At 40.4% G+C, this 18455-nt stretch overlaps 1 protein-coding gene across 1 annotated transcript in view; it reads right to left on the reverse strand.

Annotated features, from left to right (window-relative positions):
• Nucleotides 1-18455, reverse strand: part of LOC126248462 (cytochrome P450 4c3-like) — a 196645-nt gene that overhangs the window by 37200 nt on the left and 140990 nt on the right. The window contains exons 6-7 of the mRNA XM_049949467.1: nt 17972-18098; nt 10029-10092 (exon numbers count right to left, since the gene is read on the reverse strand). Coding sequence (XP_049805424.1) covers nt 10029-10092; nt 17972-18098 — 191 coding nt within the window. The remainder of the gene's footprint in view (nt 1-10028; nt 10093-17971; nt 18099-18455) is intronic.

Consider the following 18455-nt stretch of genomic DNA (forward strand, 5'->3'; position numbering starts at 1 on the left):
TAACGTCTATTTTCTTTTTTAAAGAGCACAAAATTCTCTACAAATTTGATTCTTGTCATTTTTTTCTACTCCCAATATCTAAGACGCTACAGCGCCTCAAAAAAATACCAATTTTTCAAATTTTGAGCATAGTGGCAAGATACCTTATTCTTGAACACTATTTTTTCAGTTTCTGTTTGTGTAGTATAAATATATTATACATCATGTTATATGTTGGAATTTACGACCTCACTTTCAGGTATTCAATTTCTCTGTATGCAACATGAGGATTGCTGGGCACCCAATTATTGTGATTATTACATCACTACCTGAAGTTCACTATGGGCCACCTCAGCCCTGGTATTTGTAAAACTATAAGTATAAAAATACATCATTAAGAGACATAGACACACACACACACACACACACACACACACACACACACACACACAAAATACATTGTCTCAGAAAACAGAACTATTATTAGCTGCAATAGGCAACCTAATTAGGTAGGTAATTATTCTTGTGTATAAAAGCCACACAGTTGACATTAAAAACAAGTAGCTTTATTACAATTAAAATGCATTGTCAGTTACTAAAAAATGTTGACAGTTCTGGGTGTGTAATACTTGTAATATCGCACTTTAGCGCACTTGAGACAGATATGAGCATCACTTCCAACGTTTTGATGGGCTAGGTTCCTCAGTGTCACCAGAAATACCTTGAGTTACGGATTCAGGGTCTGTACATAGAGTTGATCCCAGATTGACCTCTTCTTTAAACAGCGAGTCAGCCTCAGCAAGTTCGTTGATTTTGTCAGCGGTTTCCTCAACATCCTCCATAACATCTACTTCACTGTCTTCATATAAAAATTTTGGCACGTTTTCACAGTTGACCCCAATACATTTCTTGCAAATTGAAGAACATTTCAAACCTGCTTTTCTGCAGGAGCACACTCCGCCACAGTTCAGCTTGCATGAGCATGAAACAATGTGAAGAAGTGCTTCAGGTGCTTGATCTAGGCTCATTATAACGGGTACTGGACCGTGGTCACTGTGATTCCAGCCCATTTCTCAGGAGGTTTCCAGTTTCCCATCCAACTTTGGATTTGTTGGTAAGTCTGCAACGAATGATGTTGTGCAGCATCTTATATCGTCTAATATGATATTTGCAGCTGCTTTGACTATTCGTAGTCCTTCTTGCTGAGGATCTGAATTTCTTTTGGTGTACCAATTTTCACTGAGTAGTTGGTGCCCAACATTCTTGAAACATACGACTGCTGGCTTTGAAGCTGTTTCAGCTATAAACACATCGTCACCATATTTCTGGAAAAGGCGAGCCTTGACAGTTCGAATATCTGGACGAGGTGATGAGGGTACTTGCTCTAACAGATCGTCCATAGAAAACTGACATTCATCCGTATTGGTTTCCAGCTAAGCAAATATAGCCTCCATGCCTTCATCTACTTGTGTTGCAGGTCGGTAACCTCGTTTCTGTCCAGTAGCTGAAACACGGTGAAAGAACTTTCTGTAGCAAAATCTGTGGTACCACCCATCTGCAGCAACCAAATCATTTACATTTTGAATTCTCTCTATCACTTGTTGACCAAATTCATTACCACATCATTTAGCCTGTTCGAATACTGTCGATTGCACTTCCAATTTCATTACTTTGTAAACAAAATTTCGTTTGGCATATAGCAATCTTAACTGCTTGCTTAAAAAGTCATCAGAATTCCCTTTTGCACAAATGAAGCATTGCTCTTTGAAATTGAAGTGACCTTTTCCTGCGACCGACGTAGCACGCCTGTTGGTTCCTGAGGATGTCGAAGGCTAGCTGCTATCATTCTCTCATTAATGTACTTCTTATAGCATGCTTCATGCACCATCACTTCACTGAGCATTTTCAAAAAACTGGTGTGAGCAGACTCCCTGCGCTGCGTTTAGCACTACAATCGATAAGTGTGCTCAGTCCTTTCTTTTTCACATTGTGTCCACCACTCACCACAGTTTTTTCATAAATGGAACACAAATTCATGTCAGACATACTGATTTTCAGCACCACAACATATACAGAATGGAAGCAACTCCAAACTGTAGGACCCTTATTGTTGTGTGCTAATAGCTGTCAGCGCGCTGTGAACAATCACCAGAGATAATCGCCTTCCGCCCGCCAAAGAATAAATACGCTTTTGTCCGCTAAAGAACAATTCCTACATACTTCTTCTTATAACTGATCATTAACGTCAATCAACTGTAGAAAATGTACGGCACCAGCATTCAATCGTATTACATATTGTAACACAAATAAACTTCACGCAATCCGACGTGAATGTGTTCGTAGTTACTGAATATGATGCTGTTTGTCCTGGCCCTGCAGCAGAGTGAGATAGTAAATTCCAATGAATAACACGATGAGTAATATGTTTATACTACACAAATAGAAACTGAAATAACAGTGTTCAAAAATTAGGTAATTTGCCACTTTGCTCGAAATTTGAAAAATTGGTATTTTTTGACGCGCTGTAGCGCCTTAGATACCGGGAGTAGAAAAAAATGGTAAGAATCAAATTTGTATAGAATTTTGTGCTCTTTAAAAAAGAAAATAGACGTCAAAGCGATAGGAGCAAATGAAACTGAGATATTTTGAAAAAGCTGAAAAAAGTCCGAAATTTTCCAAGTTTTTTGACTGCAGAAAGTTTTCCCAAGAGAAATTTTGTTGGCAAAACTTGGTTTTCTAACCTTTCCAACAATATGAACGAGTTAAAAAAATAAAATCTTCTATCCCACCTTTTGCAAGGTACAGGCTTTTTTCTGACAGTTTCACTGGACTATGTGTACATTATAACTTTTTGGAAACAACCCAGGCAGGAAACACAGTACCCTCCTGTAACTTTTTGATCTCTCTTAGTCCTCTTTCAACAACTGCTTCAAACATCGAATTGTGAGGAATATTTCTGTTTTGAGATCTTTCCACATACAATCCGCAGCAGCTCCGCCGCTGCTCGGCTTGGCATATGCAAACAATGTATTAGCCATTTCGATACTGGTGCCCGTCACAATGCGTCTACGACATCACTGCCCTAGTACACAACACAGTTAACAATTATAATGAGAGCAAAAGACTGCGAAAAGATTCAGCGCACGTACGAGGACGCTCTACGGCCAGTCTGTGACTCCATCTTACACTGATGGCTAATGGTTTGTGTAGCTAATTCAGATACCAAGTACAATCAGAAGAAACTTTGACACCACCATTCTCAAACGTCGATGATCCGCAGATCCTAAACTATGTATTTTTGGACATGTGTTCCCTTATGAAAAATGATCGGTTTGCAGTCCCACGCGTTGTCGACATTTTTCTTTTGTTTCTGTGCACACTATATCTCGCAAAAGGACGAAATAATTGTTGTTGTTCTTGTTTTCACCGGTATGATTTGACTTCAGTGATCTGGATGATAAATTTTTGCAGTCGTGGACTTAGTGGCTGTGCCCGCGTTCTGAGGAAAGACTTGGGATGTATTTCGTCCAAACGTCTTCAGCGACCTGAGCAAAACAATGCACATTTAAGAGTGGTAAGATCATGCGTCATGTGCCTCTGACAAATTACATCTTTTGTGTACTTTATTGCAAAATGATAACCATAACGGTTAGAAAAGTCGAGCAGTAATAATGCGCAAGTAGTGCTCTATTGTGCAGATCACAGAAAAACTGTCCAGTCTACCTTTAGATTCGCTGCTGAAATACGTCACGGCACATGCGCCCCTTTGTATGTGCGTCTAAGTTTCCTTTGGCATACGATTATCCGTTAAAATTTGCACGTTGTGACAAAAGTTAAAACTGTATCTCTGAACTTCCTTGTTTGAAACACAAGGAATTCCTCCCTCGATTATTTTAGTATATGTTTAGTGTCGCTACTTATCTTCTGTTACAGCAGGTCAAAGAGCAACCTGGTGCCGAAGAGATGCAATACTCTGGCGACGCGAGAACGACGAAGCAAACATGTGACAGGTTCGTTGCAGATACCCACCTGAGCGCTATAAATCCAACGACAGCGAAACATCAAGCCAGTTGCTGTTATGTTCTGAAGTCATTAGTCTCGCGCCGCAAGACATTGAGGATAACGGCCCTGCTTGCTCACGAATTCCTCTGGCAAAGTGTTTCGGACTATTTCTTATTTTCTTTTAGTCTGTTATCCAGGTACAGCGTCGTAAATGAATTGGTGTATATGAAAATAACATATAATATTTGAACATAAAATTTTAGATTTTTTAGTAGAACTCAACATTATGATATTGTTCAAGGACGGGGAAGGAAATCGGCCGTGCCCTTTTCGAAGGAATCATCTCGGCATTCGCCTGGATTGATTGAAAGCAATCACGGAAACTCTAAATCAGGATAGTCAGACGCGAATGCAATGTGTCATCCTCCCGAATGCGAGCCCTTTGTGTTAACCACTGCACCCCCTCCCTCGGGGTGGCAGACTGACGTCTGCGACGTAGGCTTTCAAAAAGCGGGAATGACCTGCGCATTTTTCAGTCATTGGGAATGCTTCACTAAGGAGCATTAGCGCTAGAAAAGGAGCAAGTTGTTTCACATACCCTAAATACAATCGTGTAGGTTTCCCATGAGGTTCATTCGCTTTTCTTCTGTTGAACTATTTCAGGTGATTTTCTATACCGCCATCAATTAGACACCTTACGTTTTGACGTCGTTCAACTATTTTAAGGGGGAACCACAGTACAGCCTTTCTCAGTGAAACAGCTTTGGAAAAAGAAATTTAGTATTTCATCTTCTCTCCATCATCCTCCATTTCAGTGTCATTGTTGACACTTTGTGGACACACAGTGTCTGGACAGATGTTTTTGATCTGTTTGCTAATTTAACATGAGGTCAAAGCTACAGAGGATTTTCTGTCAGATCGGTAGATAGAATTTGACTTCAGAATTCGTTGAAACGTTTCACGGATGGGTCTCTTCAAGGTAAGCTTAGCTTCGTTCGAGTTTTGTACGTCTGTGAGGCTTTGGTTACGTATAAATCGACAGTGAAGCCTAGTTTGCTTTCAGAATAGCTTCCTAACACGGCTGTTAAATCACGATGGGTCTTTCTCATCCCTCACAACTTTGCTCGCCACATACCTGCCTAAGGTTTATTGTACAATGCTCGTAAACTTTGTCCATTTATTCTGAACATTTTCAGTCTCAGAGGTGAATATTTCATGTTGACCACTCAGTTAATCTGAAATCTGTTTGGTACTTGCTAAACAGCAATATTTTCCTACGTTTCTTTTCATTTCTATTTACAGCCTCTGCTATAACGGCCTTATGATTACTGATTCCGTGTTGTGTTACAATAATATTCTTGGTGACCGAGTGTTGCCATTTCTTCTTCGTCTTCATAATGAGTCTGCTGTGAACATTCCCGTCTTCCACAATGACAACAACCGTGATCACAGGGCTGCACTCATACGTTCCTGTTTCGACGTACACTCAGGCATCCTACTGCACCTCGACTGCCCCTCTTAATCACCCGATCTTAATCTCACAGAAAACGTCCAGGACTATTTGGAATAACGGGTGAAGTGTAGCAGTCAGTTTCCTCGAAATGTGATAGCTCTACGAGATCTAATCATCAATAAGTGGCTGCATATAGATATGGCATACCTGAAGAAACATGCGGACGCCCTTCCTGACTAAATTTAGTCCATTATCAATGCTAGAGGCGGTGAACACGCGGTATTAGCTTGAAGTATCCACGGGACGATTAATTTTTGTAAGGTGTGATTATCAGTAAATCAGATACTCATGAATTTATACGGTTTTTAATAAAGTTGTAGAAACGTGGAAAAATTATCAGCGGTCGCCAGTGTAAATCAGTCAAGTGACTAAAACTCTTTCTGGTGCCACACGCCTGAAAGAGATTTCCTTTTTTGCAACACTTGTTTTAAGTTTCGTCGCAAAGGTGGCACACTGGTTGTAAAATGGCGAAACACATTGGTGTGCAAAACTCAAGGACGAAAGCAACTTTTGCGTGACGTATTACTGCAGATTAACAAATCTCGGTGAAACTTGGACCATACATAGAAAGGACTGCTACTGCACGGTACAGATGATCACTGGAACACATGCGCAATAAGACGAACAGAAATGACACTTTTATTCAAAGACAATAACTACAAGGGTCGCTCCAAAAGAAATGCACATCTTTTATTCTTCATGTTTGAAAGTTTACAGTGTGTAGATACATCCTTCAGGAACAATATTTTCATTTCTTCACATAATTTCCATCCCTCTCAACTGCCTTACGCCATCTTGGAACCAACGCCTGTATACCCGCACGGTAAAATTCTGGACCAACCTGTTGGAGACACTGTTTGGCAGCGTGCACAAGGGAGTCATCACCTTCAAACCTTGTTCCACGAAGAGAGTCTTTCAGTTTCCCAAAGAGATGATAGTCACATGGAGCCAGGTCAGGACTGTAAGGCGGGTGTTTCAGTGTTGTCCATCCGAGTTTTGTGATCGCTTCCATGGTTTTTTGACTGACATGTGGCCGTACATTGTCGTGCAACAGCAAAACATCCTTCTTTTGCCGATGTGGTCGAACACGACTCAGTCGAGCTTGAACTTTCTAAAGTGTCGTCACATATGCATCCGAATTTCTGGTGGTTCCACTTGGTTGGTTGTCCACAAGCATGAGTCCTTCGGAAACGAAAAACACTGTAGCCATAACTTTTCCAGCAGAAGGTGTGGTTTTGAATTTGTTTTTCTTGGATGAATTTGTATGATGCCACTCCATTGATTGCCTCTTCGACTCTGGTGAAAAATGATGGAGCCATGTTTCATCACCTGTCACAATTCTTCGAAGAAATTCATCTCCACCATTCTCGTACTGCTCCAAAAGTTCGCTGCATACCGTTTTTCTTGTTTCTTTGTGAGACACTGTCAACATCCTGGGAACCCACCTGGCACAAACCTTCTTTAACGCCAACACTTTCAGTATTCTGCAAACACTTCCTTCCCCTATCCCAACGTAGCGTGACAATTCGTTCACTGTGATGGGTCTGTCAGCAGTCACCAATTCGTTAACTCTCTGCACATTGTCTGGGGTGAGTGCCCGCTTTCATCACGTAACCTGCTTGCCCACCGACTAACTGTACTGCGATCGACAGCAGCACCTCCATACACCTTTTCAACCTGTTGTGGATGTTTCCCACTGTCTCGTTTTCACAGCACAGGAATTCTATGACAACAATTCCCTTCTGACGAACATCAAGTGTAGCAGTCATCTTGAAGACATGCTGTGACGGCGCCACTCTTGGGAACAGGTTGAACTAAGTTTGAAAACAAGCGGGAAGGATGTATCTACACACTGTAAAACTTTCACATATGCAGAATGAAAACTGTATTTTTACAAAAATAGTGTGCATTTCTTTTGGAGTGACCCTCGTACAATGAAGTTTCCGCAATTTACGATGGTCCCCTGGACATTACAAAAGCGGTGTGGGATCACCACGGATAACAGTTCATACTCAGCAACGTGCACCCATGCTGGCCACAGGGTTCAAACGGAGTTCCTGTTGTAGGGCGTTCCATTCCTCCACCAACATGGTTGACAGCTGCTGGATGGATGACGGTGGATGTTGTGGTGTCACCGCCAGACACCACACTTGCTAGGTGGTAGCCTTTAAATAGGCCGCGGTCCGTTAGTATACGTCGGACCCGAGTGTCGCCACTATCAGTGATAGCAGACCGAGCGCCGCCACACGGCAGGTCTAGTCTAGAGAGATTCCCTAGCACTCGCTCCAGTTGTACAGTTGACTTTGCCAGCGATGGTTCACTGTCTACATACGCTCTCATTTGCAGAGACGACAGTTTAATATAGCCTTCAGCTACGTCATTTGCTACGACCAAGCAAGGCGCCATATTCAGTTACTATAATTACTTCAAGAATGTATTCTGAACAAATAATATTGTGAATCATGTACCGTTAAGAGCGACGATCATCATTAATGGATTAAAGTTAAGTATCAAACTAATTACGTCACGTCAGTATAGTTCTTCCCTCCTCACGCCAGCCTGCGTGAGCTAAAACGCGTGCATTTCGGCCTCCATTCGAAACACGGTGTTGGCTCTTCTGCTAACACAAAAGATGTGAAAGTGCTGAAATACGTCTCCACAACTCACACTACAAGTGCTCGATGGGATTTAAGTGGGGAACTGCCAGGCCAGTTCATTCGCCGAACATCCTCTCTCTCCAAGAGCTCCTCCACCTGCCCTGCTCTATGTGGTCTCGCATTGCCGTCCATAACAATCAAATGAATTCCGAATGCACCACGGAAAAGGAGCACATGGGGAATGAGTACAGTGTCACAATAACATGGGCTGATACGTGTACCGTGTTCAAAGATTTGGAGGTCAGTACGTCCATGCAGTATTATGCCTCTCCACACCATAACACCTGGACCACCAAAACGATCATGTTCGCAACGTTCCTGGGTGCATTACTTGTTCCCGCCTCTCCCCACATGAGAACACGTTCAGTATCGCTGAACATGGTCGGTTTGGTGGTCCAGGTAATACGGCGTGGGGAGGCATGCGGTTACATTGGCGTACTGATCTCGACATCTTTGAATGCGGTACACTCACCAGTCAACGTTATTGTGGTGCTATACTCATTCCCCATGTGTGTCTTTTCGTGGGTGCATTCGGCCCTGATTTCATTGTTATGGATGACAGTGCGCGACCGCATCGAACAGCGCATGTGGGGGAGCTCTCTCAACAAGTGGACATTCAGCGAATCGACTGGCCTGCCCGTTCCCCCGACTTAAATCGCATCGAGCACGTGAAGGATGCGGTGGTTAGACGTACTGTAGCACATCCAAATGCACCAACGATCAACCAGCAGTTGTCTATCTCGCTGGTGGAGGAATGGAATGCCCTACCACATGAACTCCTACCCAACCCTGAGGCTAGCATGGGAGCACGTTTCAGAGCGTGTACTATTGTCCGTGGTGAGTGGTGATCACACGCTATATAAAGAACCATGTCTCCCCTTTTATACTGTCCTGGGAACCATCATAAATCGTGGTGACTTCAGTGTAATTACTGTCTTTGAACTAAAGGGGCATTTCTGTTTGTCTCATTGCGCATTTCATTCACTTATCTTCTGCTCTATACCATAAAAGTTCTTTCTGTGTACGGTCCAAGTTACATCGAGCTTTGTTACTTTCATGCGAAAGTTACTTTCTTCTTTTTAAGTTTTCCACGTCAGTGTAATTCCGTTTTCCGTGAATACTCGGTCCCCCCCCCCCCCCCCAACACTTAGAGTACAGTTGTCACAGCACAGGTAAAGGGCAGGGCATCTGCACTCCACACTTTCGGCATAAACTGTCCTCTAACTTTTGCTAGTTTTCGATCAATAGTATATGTTTTTTTATGACAACACTGTTACAGGTCGAAGTCATGCATCATGAAAACTTATGGTTCGGATTTAAATAAAATATAATGTTGTCTTAGGTACCGACGTGTTAACTTCTAGATAGTACTTGTGCTGCTAGTCCAGCGATGATGTATACAAAGCTTTTGGACCTAGTCTTTCAAAGTTAGTGTTGTCAAAACTGCGCCTGCAATATACATATATGGGTATGAATTAATGGATTTACTACGTTTCAGCTAGAAATGTGAGTCTCTGTGGCAGAAATCTCACTCTACAAATAAATTGTGACTGACGCATGAAATCTAATGTGAAAGTTTTCTGATCTTACTTATTCCATTTTTTACATTTTTTGTCCTTTATTTGATTACTTCTATGTTTCATGTGTGCAGGCTTTCATAGTCAGAGTCAGTTTCTATAAAGTTCTTTATTGCAGTCCCTAACGAACCTCACTTGCATAATGGCTGAAACGTTCGTTCTCTTTATAATATGACGCGCTCTAAAAGACAAAATAGTTTTATCGATACCTGCATGCTGTTTACAGTATGAGGTATCCAGTTATGACAAATGGACCAAGAAAAATATAACAACAATAAACTAATAATAAAAATAACTTACATTTCAGATTTTTCCTTTCATTAGCATTTCTTGACCTAAATTCCTCTTTACGCTCCTTTATTATCTGAAAAGAACAATAAAATTGCATTATAATTCAAAATGTGTTCTAATGCATCAAATTAACTGCAAACGCACCAGTTACTGTGCTGAACAACAGAAAAGTTTAGCGATGAAAAATGAAATTTTGGCTTACGTATCTACCTCCTATTTCGTTCTGCAGTAGGAGACAGAAAGGAATTACTTATTATTTTCCAATATCACTGAAAAATCTTAATGGAAAATGCAGAAGACAGTATATTTTCATCACCTTAGTGGTTTTGTTTCAGCCAGTTAACAGAAAGAAGCTGAATATCGAAGTAAATCGAATGGACTGCAAAGCTATTAGATAATTACCGTTGACACTTACGTGCAGTTCATAAAGAAACGAAAGTTTCTAAAGCTTACATTCACCAGATTTGAATGAAAAAACCAGGAGACTTTAAAAAGTAAGATACACGTATCTTCCCACGCTAGGACCATTGCACAACTAGAGTGGCACGTTGCCAGAAGAGAGAACATGTTGTAGGTTTCCTGCAGACACAGACCTACATCACAGTGTGGCAGTGAAATGGCGTAGCAACTGGGAACGTAACTCCAAAATTGAAGTACCAGGGATAGTTCTTGTGAACAAAACTTCTAAATTACATACAGTTTCACCGTAAAATTTTGGTAATATATGGACCAAATCCAATGTCGCCTCCATCCGTAGTGATATGGTGCCATCAGTCTGACCAAGGCCGCACAGCCGTAGATGATGCTGATCGGGAAGAAAGGTCATCGACGTCGACCACAGACTTCAGTGTCCACGCAATCGAGAAACTGATTAGCAGCAATCGCAGATTTTCCGACGGTGAGGACGTTCACACGATGGTTCTCGAATGGTTCCCAGACCAACGAGCGTATTTACAGCTATGATGGCTCGACAACAATAATTTACCACAAGTAGCTGTTCCTTGCTTTTGTTACATGTTTTTTCCTGCTGAGTCAGCAAGTCAACATGTTCTGCAATGTTCTAGCGACTCATATTTCAGTAGCTCGATAAGTCAAGACAAGTTGAGGTTTGCAAAATGCATAGTCAGCGAGTTCAGTTTTGAAGATGCCTGCCCAAAGGAAAGGGCATGTGTGTTATATTACGCCGTCATCGAGGTGAACGGCGGCTCGAAATGTGCAGCGCGCAACAGACGCATGTTGGTGGGAGCAGTGTTATGCTATGGGAGACATTCTTCTGCACTTGCATGGGACGCACTTCTTTGTACCATACTGCACCGTCTGTAACTGTATACCCAGCGATTGTGGATGTGGGACTACTCGGAAACACCATCCCGTTTGAAGGTGCCCTGACGTCATCGTTGACGTGGTTTTCCCTTAATCGAAATGCCATCTTCAGTGCAGGACACGATCGTATGGACATCTGGTTGACATTTTGTATGATTATACCGTGAATTAGACCCAAGACGGGGAAATAGCGATATGTGGCTTTCATTTTGGACACCAGTGCTCACGAGCAGCACTACTTGTCCACGGCGCAGAACACCAAGGCTCGGAGCAACGGTCGCGGGAGCGCAACCGTCCGAGCCATGGCGGTGTCCAAACGGTGATGGTACATCAGTCACTGGCAGTTGAGGACGCAGCTGGCTAACTCCAACCGGCTACGCGCGGGCAGAAATATTCGCGCAGCGGAAGGTTATAATTTTCGTATTGGCTATCGAAGTTGCGGCGATTGCAGCAAGACATGTCAGGAGCGATCCCTGTTGCTATCTTCTGCGCCCTCTGGCTGGTTACCTGGAGGCTCTCTGGGGGCTGAGCCGGATACGGTAGAAACCAGCCTGAACGCTCGGGTTGAACTGACAATAACCCCTAAGCATAGATGCGCTTCGGGTTGGCGGCGTCGAAGGCGAAGCCGAGAGACATGCTACTCTAGGCCTCCTTACTTTCTGTATACACGCTGATGTGTATAGGTCTTCAAGAGTCTCAATACTGGAATCTGCGGTGAACCCTATGTTAGTGGAATTCAGAAGGGTAGAAAGTGCGTTCATTCTCAATACGAACCAAAGGCGTCCAAATGAACTGATCTGGAAGCTGCCTTTCTAAAACTAAATACCTTCAGTATCAATTTTGTCTGCAGTTTCAGTTATTATTATTATTATTATTATTTCTTTTCTCAGACGTTATGTCTGGTCAAAAATGGAAGTGACGCGGACCTTGATCAAGCGTGACTATTTCTTTTCTCAGACGTTATGTCTGGTCAAAAATGGAAGTGACGCGGACCTTGATCAAGCGTGACTTCCCTTTTAACTGTATGGTATATGTTACATTGCATTTAGGAACTTTCGGGTAATTGAACATGTATCAATAATTACAGGTTTCTGTAGTTGTATATATAAGTTTGGCTGTAGCTGTATTGCGTTGATGTACTGGTGGATATTGTGTGGCATGACTCCTGTAGTTGATAGTATAATCGGTATAATGTCAACTTTATCCTGATGGCACATGTCCTTGACTTCCTCAGCCAGTTGGATGTATTTTTCAATTTTTTCTCCTGTTTTCTTTTGTATATTTGTTGTATTGGGTATGGATATGTCGATTAGTTGTGTTAATTTCTTCTTTTTATTGGTGAGTATGATGTCAGGTTTTTTATGTGGTGTTGTTTTATCTGTTATAATGGTTCTGTTCCAGTATAATTTGTATTCATCATTCTCCAGTACATTTTGTGGTGCATACTTGTATGTGGGAACGTGTTGTTTTATTAGTTTATATTTTATGGCAAGTTGTTGATGTATTATTTTTGCTACATTGTCATGTCTTCTGAGGTATTTTGTATTTGCTAGTATTGTACATCCGCTTGTGATGTGATCTACTGTTTCTGTTTGTTGTTTGCAAAGTCTACATTTATCCGTTGTGGTATTGGGATATTTAATAATATGCTTGCTGTAATATCTGGTGTTTATTGTTTGATCCTGTATTGAAATCATGAATCCTTCCGTCTCACTGTATATATTGCCGTTTCTTAGCCATGTGTTGGATGCGTCTTGATCTATGTGTGGCTGTGTTAGATGGTACGGGTGCTTGCCATGTAGTGTTTTCTTTTTCCAATTTACTTTCTTCGTATCTGTTGATGTTATGTGATCTAGAAGGTTGTAGAAGTGGTTATGAAATTGTAGTGGTGTAGCCGATGTATTTATATGAGTGATTGCTTTGTGTATTTTGCTAGTTTCTGCTCTTTCTATAAAGAATTTTCTTAAATTGTCTACTTGTCCATAATGCAGGTTTTTTATGTCGATAAATCCCCTTCCTCCTTCCTTTCAGCTTAATGTGAATCTCTGTGTTGCTGAATGTATGTGATGTATTCTATATTTGTGGCATTGTGATCGTGTAAGTGTATTCAGTGCTTATAGGTCTGTGTTACTCCATTTCACTACTCCAAATGAGTAGGTCAATATTGGTATAGCATAAGTATTTATAGCTTTTGTCTTGTTTCTTGCTATCAATTCTGTTTTCAGTATTTTTGTTACTCTTTGTCCATATTTTTCTTTTAGTTCTTCTTTAATATTTGTATTATCTATTCCTATTTTTTGTCTGTATCCTAGATATTTATAGGCGTCTGTTTTTTCCATCGCTTCTATGCAGTCGCTGTGGTTATCCAATATGTAATCTTCTTGTTTAGTGTGTTTTCCCTTGACTATGCTATTTTTCTTACATTTGTCTGTTCCAAAAGCCATATTTATATCATTGCTGAATACTTCTGTTATCTTGAGTAATTGGTTGAGTTGTTGATTTGTTGCTGCCAGTAGTTTTAGACCATCCATGTATAGCAAATGTGTGATTTTGTGTTGGTATGTTCCAGTAATATTGTAACCATAATTTGTATTATTTAGCATGTTGGATAGTGGGTTCAGAGCAAGGCAGAACCAGAAAGGACTTAATGAGTCTCCTTGCTATATTCCACGCTTAATCTGTATTGGCTGTGATGTGATATTATTTGAATTTCTTTGGATGTTAAGTGTGGTTTTCCAATTTTTCATTACTATGTTTAGGAACTGTATCAATTTAGAATCTACTTTGTATATTTCCGATATTTGTAGTAACCATGAGTGGGGTACACTATCAAAAGCTTTTCGGTAATCAATGTATGCGTAGTGTAGCGACCTTGTTTAGTTTTAGCTTGGTATGTCACCTCTGCATCTATTATCAGTTGCTCTTTACATCCTCGTGCTCCTTTGCAACAGCCTTTTTGTTCTTCATTTATGATTTTGTTCTGTGTTGTATGTGTCATTAATTTCTGTGTAATGACTGAAGTTAATATTTTGTATATTGTTGGTAGGCATGTTATGGGGCGATATTTAGCTGGGTTTGCTGTATCTGCTTGATTTTTAGGTTTCAGATAAGTTATTCCATGTGTAATTGTATCAGGGAATGTGTATGGGTCTGCAATGTTACTGTTAAATAATTTAGTTAGATGTGAATGTGTTGAGGTGAACTTCTTTAGCCAGAAATTTGCTATTTTATCTTTTCCAGGGGCTTTCCAATTGTGAGTAGAATTAACTGCTTGGGTGACCTCATGTTGCAAAATTATCACTTCAGGCATTTGTGGTATCATCTTGTATGTGTCAGTTTCTGCTTGTATCCACCGTGCATGCCTGTTATGTTGCACCAGGTTTGACCATATGTTACTCCAGAAGTGTTCCATGTCTGTTATATTTGGTGGATTGTCTATTTTAATGTGTGTGTTATCCATTGTCTGGTAAAATTTCTTTTGGTTTGTGTTGAATGTTTGGTTTTGTTTCCTTCTATTTTCACTTTTTTTTGTAACTTCTAAGTCGTTTGGCCAATGCTTGTAATTTCTGCTTCTTTTCATCTAATTGCTCTATCGCTTCTTGTTGTGAGATTTTACCTAACCTATTTCGTTTTTTGTCTGATATTTCATTTCTTATAAATTGTGTTAGCTGTCCGATGTCTTTTCTCAGTTTTTCTATTCTGATCTGTAGCCTGAGTTGCCATGCTGGTTTTGTGGGTTTCTTCTGTGTGTTGGTTGGTTCTGATCTCTGCTTAGTGTGTATATTTAGTGTAGTGAGTGCTCCTATATAAATCAGTAGTTGTAACTCTTCCATAGTTGTATTTTCATTTATTTTGTTGTGTATGATTGTGTTGATAGTTGTTATTGTTTCGACTTGTGGGTTATTTGGTGGTCTATGCAAGAATGGTCTAGTGTCTGTATTTGTGTCTTTGTATTCTATATATGTCAGCTGAAATTTTTCTTCTATATCTAACATGTGTGTTACATCGTGTTCTATTTGTGCTTGTTCTGGTGGCCGTCTTAAGATTTCGTTTTCCTCTGATTGTTTAATTGATGCGTGTTGTTCTTTGTGTGTTTGTTCTTGGATGTCTGAGTCCATTACTGTATTTTCTTTTTCTTCTGATTGCACATTATTTTGATTTCGTATTTGTTGTACTTGTTGATTGATGTTTTCTAATTATGACTGGGGTATCCTGTTATTTTTGATTATTACACGGATCTTATCAGCTAGTCGTTGTTCTGTTAAAAATTTTGATTCTGGGTATCTGGTAATAAATATTGTGTATACTTGTGATCTGTATCCAGTTGTGTTTGCTCCTAAGTTTGTTGCTTGGTAATAACAGAACATGAGGTGTCGGTTAACTTCATCTGACCATCTCATCCTCTGTCTTTGTTTTCCTTCTAGAGTGGTTGCAGGAAGCATATCCTGCAAAACACCTCTGTTTGGATTTAAATCGTTTTCCGTGTGGCTAGCAGTGTCGTTACCATTGTGGACGGGCATAGGGTTCAAGCGTCGTCCCCGACCATGACAGCGTTTGTCCGAGGCTTCATTAGTTCTGTCCTGAACCAACTAATCACACTAAAAGGGGGGTTAGCCCTATTAGTGGTTTGTTCTTTTCGTCGCCTTTTACGACTGGCAGACCATACCGAAGGCCTATTCTTTTCCCGGGCCTCCACTGGGTTTATTATTATTATTATTATTATATTATTATTCACACAGAATTTTCGGCACCTATGCAGTCCAGGGAGCACATGCGCCGATCACGAGAAAAGTACCTATTTTTGAAGGAAAAGTGTATTTCTGAAGATATAAGCATACATATGCATGAAATACCAAAAAAGTACTTATTTTCATTTGGATGCAAAAATAAAAGATCAATTAACTATCTGCTTTCACCAACTTATTCATGTTGCTACGCCAATATGCTGCAGACACTTTAATATATTTCTTCACAGAGTTCTTTACCCATAGGTAATGCTTACAGTTTCATACACCCTTACCATGATAGCTATTGTTGGCTTTGCATATTGTTGCATATGGTGTATGTCCCTGTTGCTCACAGTTATGTATCTTGATCAGTGCGCTCAACAACCTATATTTTTCTGTTGAGGCTATCTGTTATGAAGTATCGTGTATTACTGTGTGTGCCAAAATGGCGAGAAATTTTCCAGATTTGAGGGACTTTGTAATGGAAGATTTATACCATGTTACGGAGAACACCCTAAGCTCTATACAATGGGCTAACAAGTTCTTTTGAATAACGATATGGTGTGTGAAAATGGGAATTGTGTTGGATACGAGATGAAGTTGGAGAAAACTACAGTGAAAGATGGCGAAATCTGGTGCTGCTCTGTTGGCAGGGACTGTAGAAAGAAATGTTCAATTAGGAAAATGTCATTTTTTGCTGGCAGTCATTTAGACATTTCTAAAATTTTGCGACTGTCTTACATGTGGACTTTCGAACTCAATAAGCAGAAGTTTTTAATGAGGGAGCTCAAAATTGGCAGTGAGCACACTGTGGTCGATTGGTACCAATTTTGTAGGAATATCTGCCATGAATATTTCTTAATTGAACCAATAGTTTTGGGTAGCCCTGGCCATACTGTTGAAATAGACGAGAGCTGCTTCGTCAGGAGAAAGTACCATCGAGGTCATACGGTGCGGGAGCAATGGGTCTTTGGTGGCTATGACGTTGAGACAAAGCGAAGCTTTATGGTTGCTGTGCCATGACGTGATGCTACCCATTTGCTGCCAATTTTGCAACAGTATGTTTTGCCTCGAACCACAGTAGTTTCTGATTTGTGGCAAGCTTACAACACCATAGGTTACTTGGGCTACAATCATTTATTTTCTCGATCCCTCTACAAACGTAACCACAAATCACGTGGAGTCAGTTTGGCAAAAAGCTAAAGAAAAAAAATAAAAGGCGTTTCGGAACTCACCGTGCTATGCTGAATAACTACCTGGCGGAATTTCTCTGGTGTCAACATTTTGGGGAAAATCCTTTCCACAATTTCATTGAGCATGTTCGAAAAATCTATCCTAATGCTGCAAATTAACTTATTATTATTATTATTATTATTTATGCGATAAAGCTACAGATGTTGCAATTTTCCACTATGCTATGCTAATGGATATTTATTCTATTCCCTGCAGACTAATTACAATAAAACTCTTTTACGCATGAAAGTATGAAGTTGAAACATCTGTTATTATTAAATAAAAAAAGATCTTAATTGTTCTCTAATGAATCTGGCTCTGACCACCTACCGATCGAAACAAAATATTTGGTGACTAACGCAAATAAATTTAAACTGAGACTGAAGTCGGTTTTTTTACGATAGATGGGTCCTTAACTGTAGTAAATAATTACGTATATAGCGTCCCATCATCAGCCAGGTTGTGAAAAACATAAGTGAGAGGTGTCTAGCTGTTGTTGAAACGACTCGTTAAACACAGTATATTTGGAATATTTAACTCACTAACAAATGCAAGAGCCATGAAACGCAAACGTACACCTACATCACACATAGATCAAAGAAAAATAAAATATTTCGACACTTTACTTGTCAGTGTACGCTACTAAGTCAAGTAACAAGCTTTGCTTACCCGTTCTGTGAAACCGTGTAATATGTTTAACACGTGATTCTGTTCGTGATATACGGGACAGAGTCTGAACGTCAGAGGGCTGTGCACCCAGAATCGAAGCTGACGGTACAGGAACAGCTCACTCATTCTGTGGAAGAGGAATATCAGAGATAAGCGAGTTATATACTCTGTAATATTATTTATTATTTGGTTTTAAGTGACTAAAGATAAAAGACTACGTTCAATAACGGGCAATATCATATGGGAAGCACGTGTGTGCCCTAAACATTGATTTTCTAGAAGACACATATAGAATTGGAAATAAGATGTAATCTCCCTTAGTCATATTCATTCATATCTACAGCAGTTTACGTCAAACAAATCAGTGTGAAGTGCAGTGCAGAAACTAGTTGCAGTGCTAGCAATAGGAGTTTCTCCTCATTCTTTTCACAGACAAAGTGGTAAGAAATGATGATATACAGAATGGCTATAATTTAACTTCCGC

This window comes from Schistocerca nitens, chromosome 3 (assembly GCF_023898315.1).
Source record: "Schistocerca nitens isolate TAMUIC-IGC-003100 chromosome 3, iqSchNite1.1, whole genome shotgun sequence".
Classification (NCBI taxonomy): domain Eukaryota; kingdom Metazoa; phylum Arthropoda; class Insecta; order Orthoptera; family Acrididae; genus Schistocerca; species Schistocerca nitens.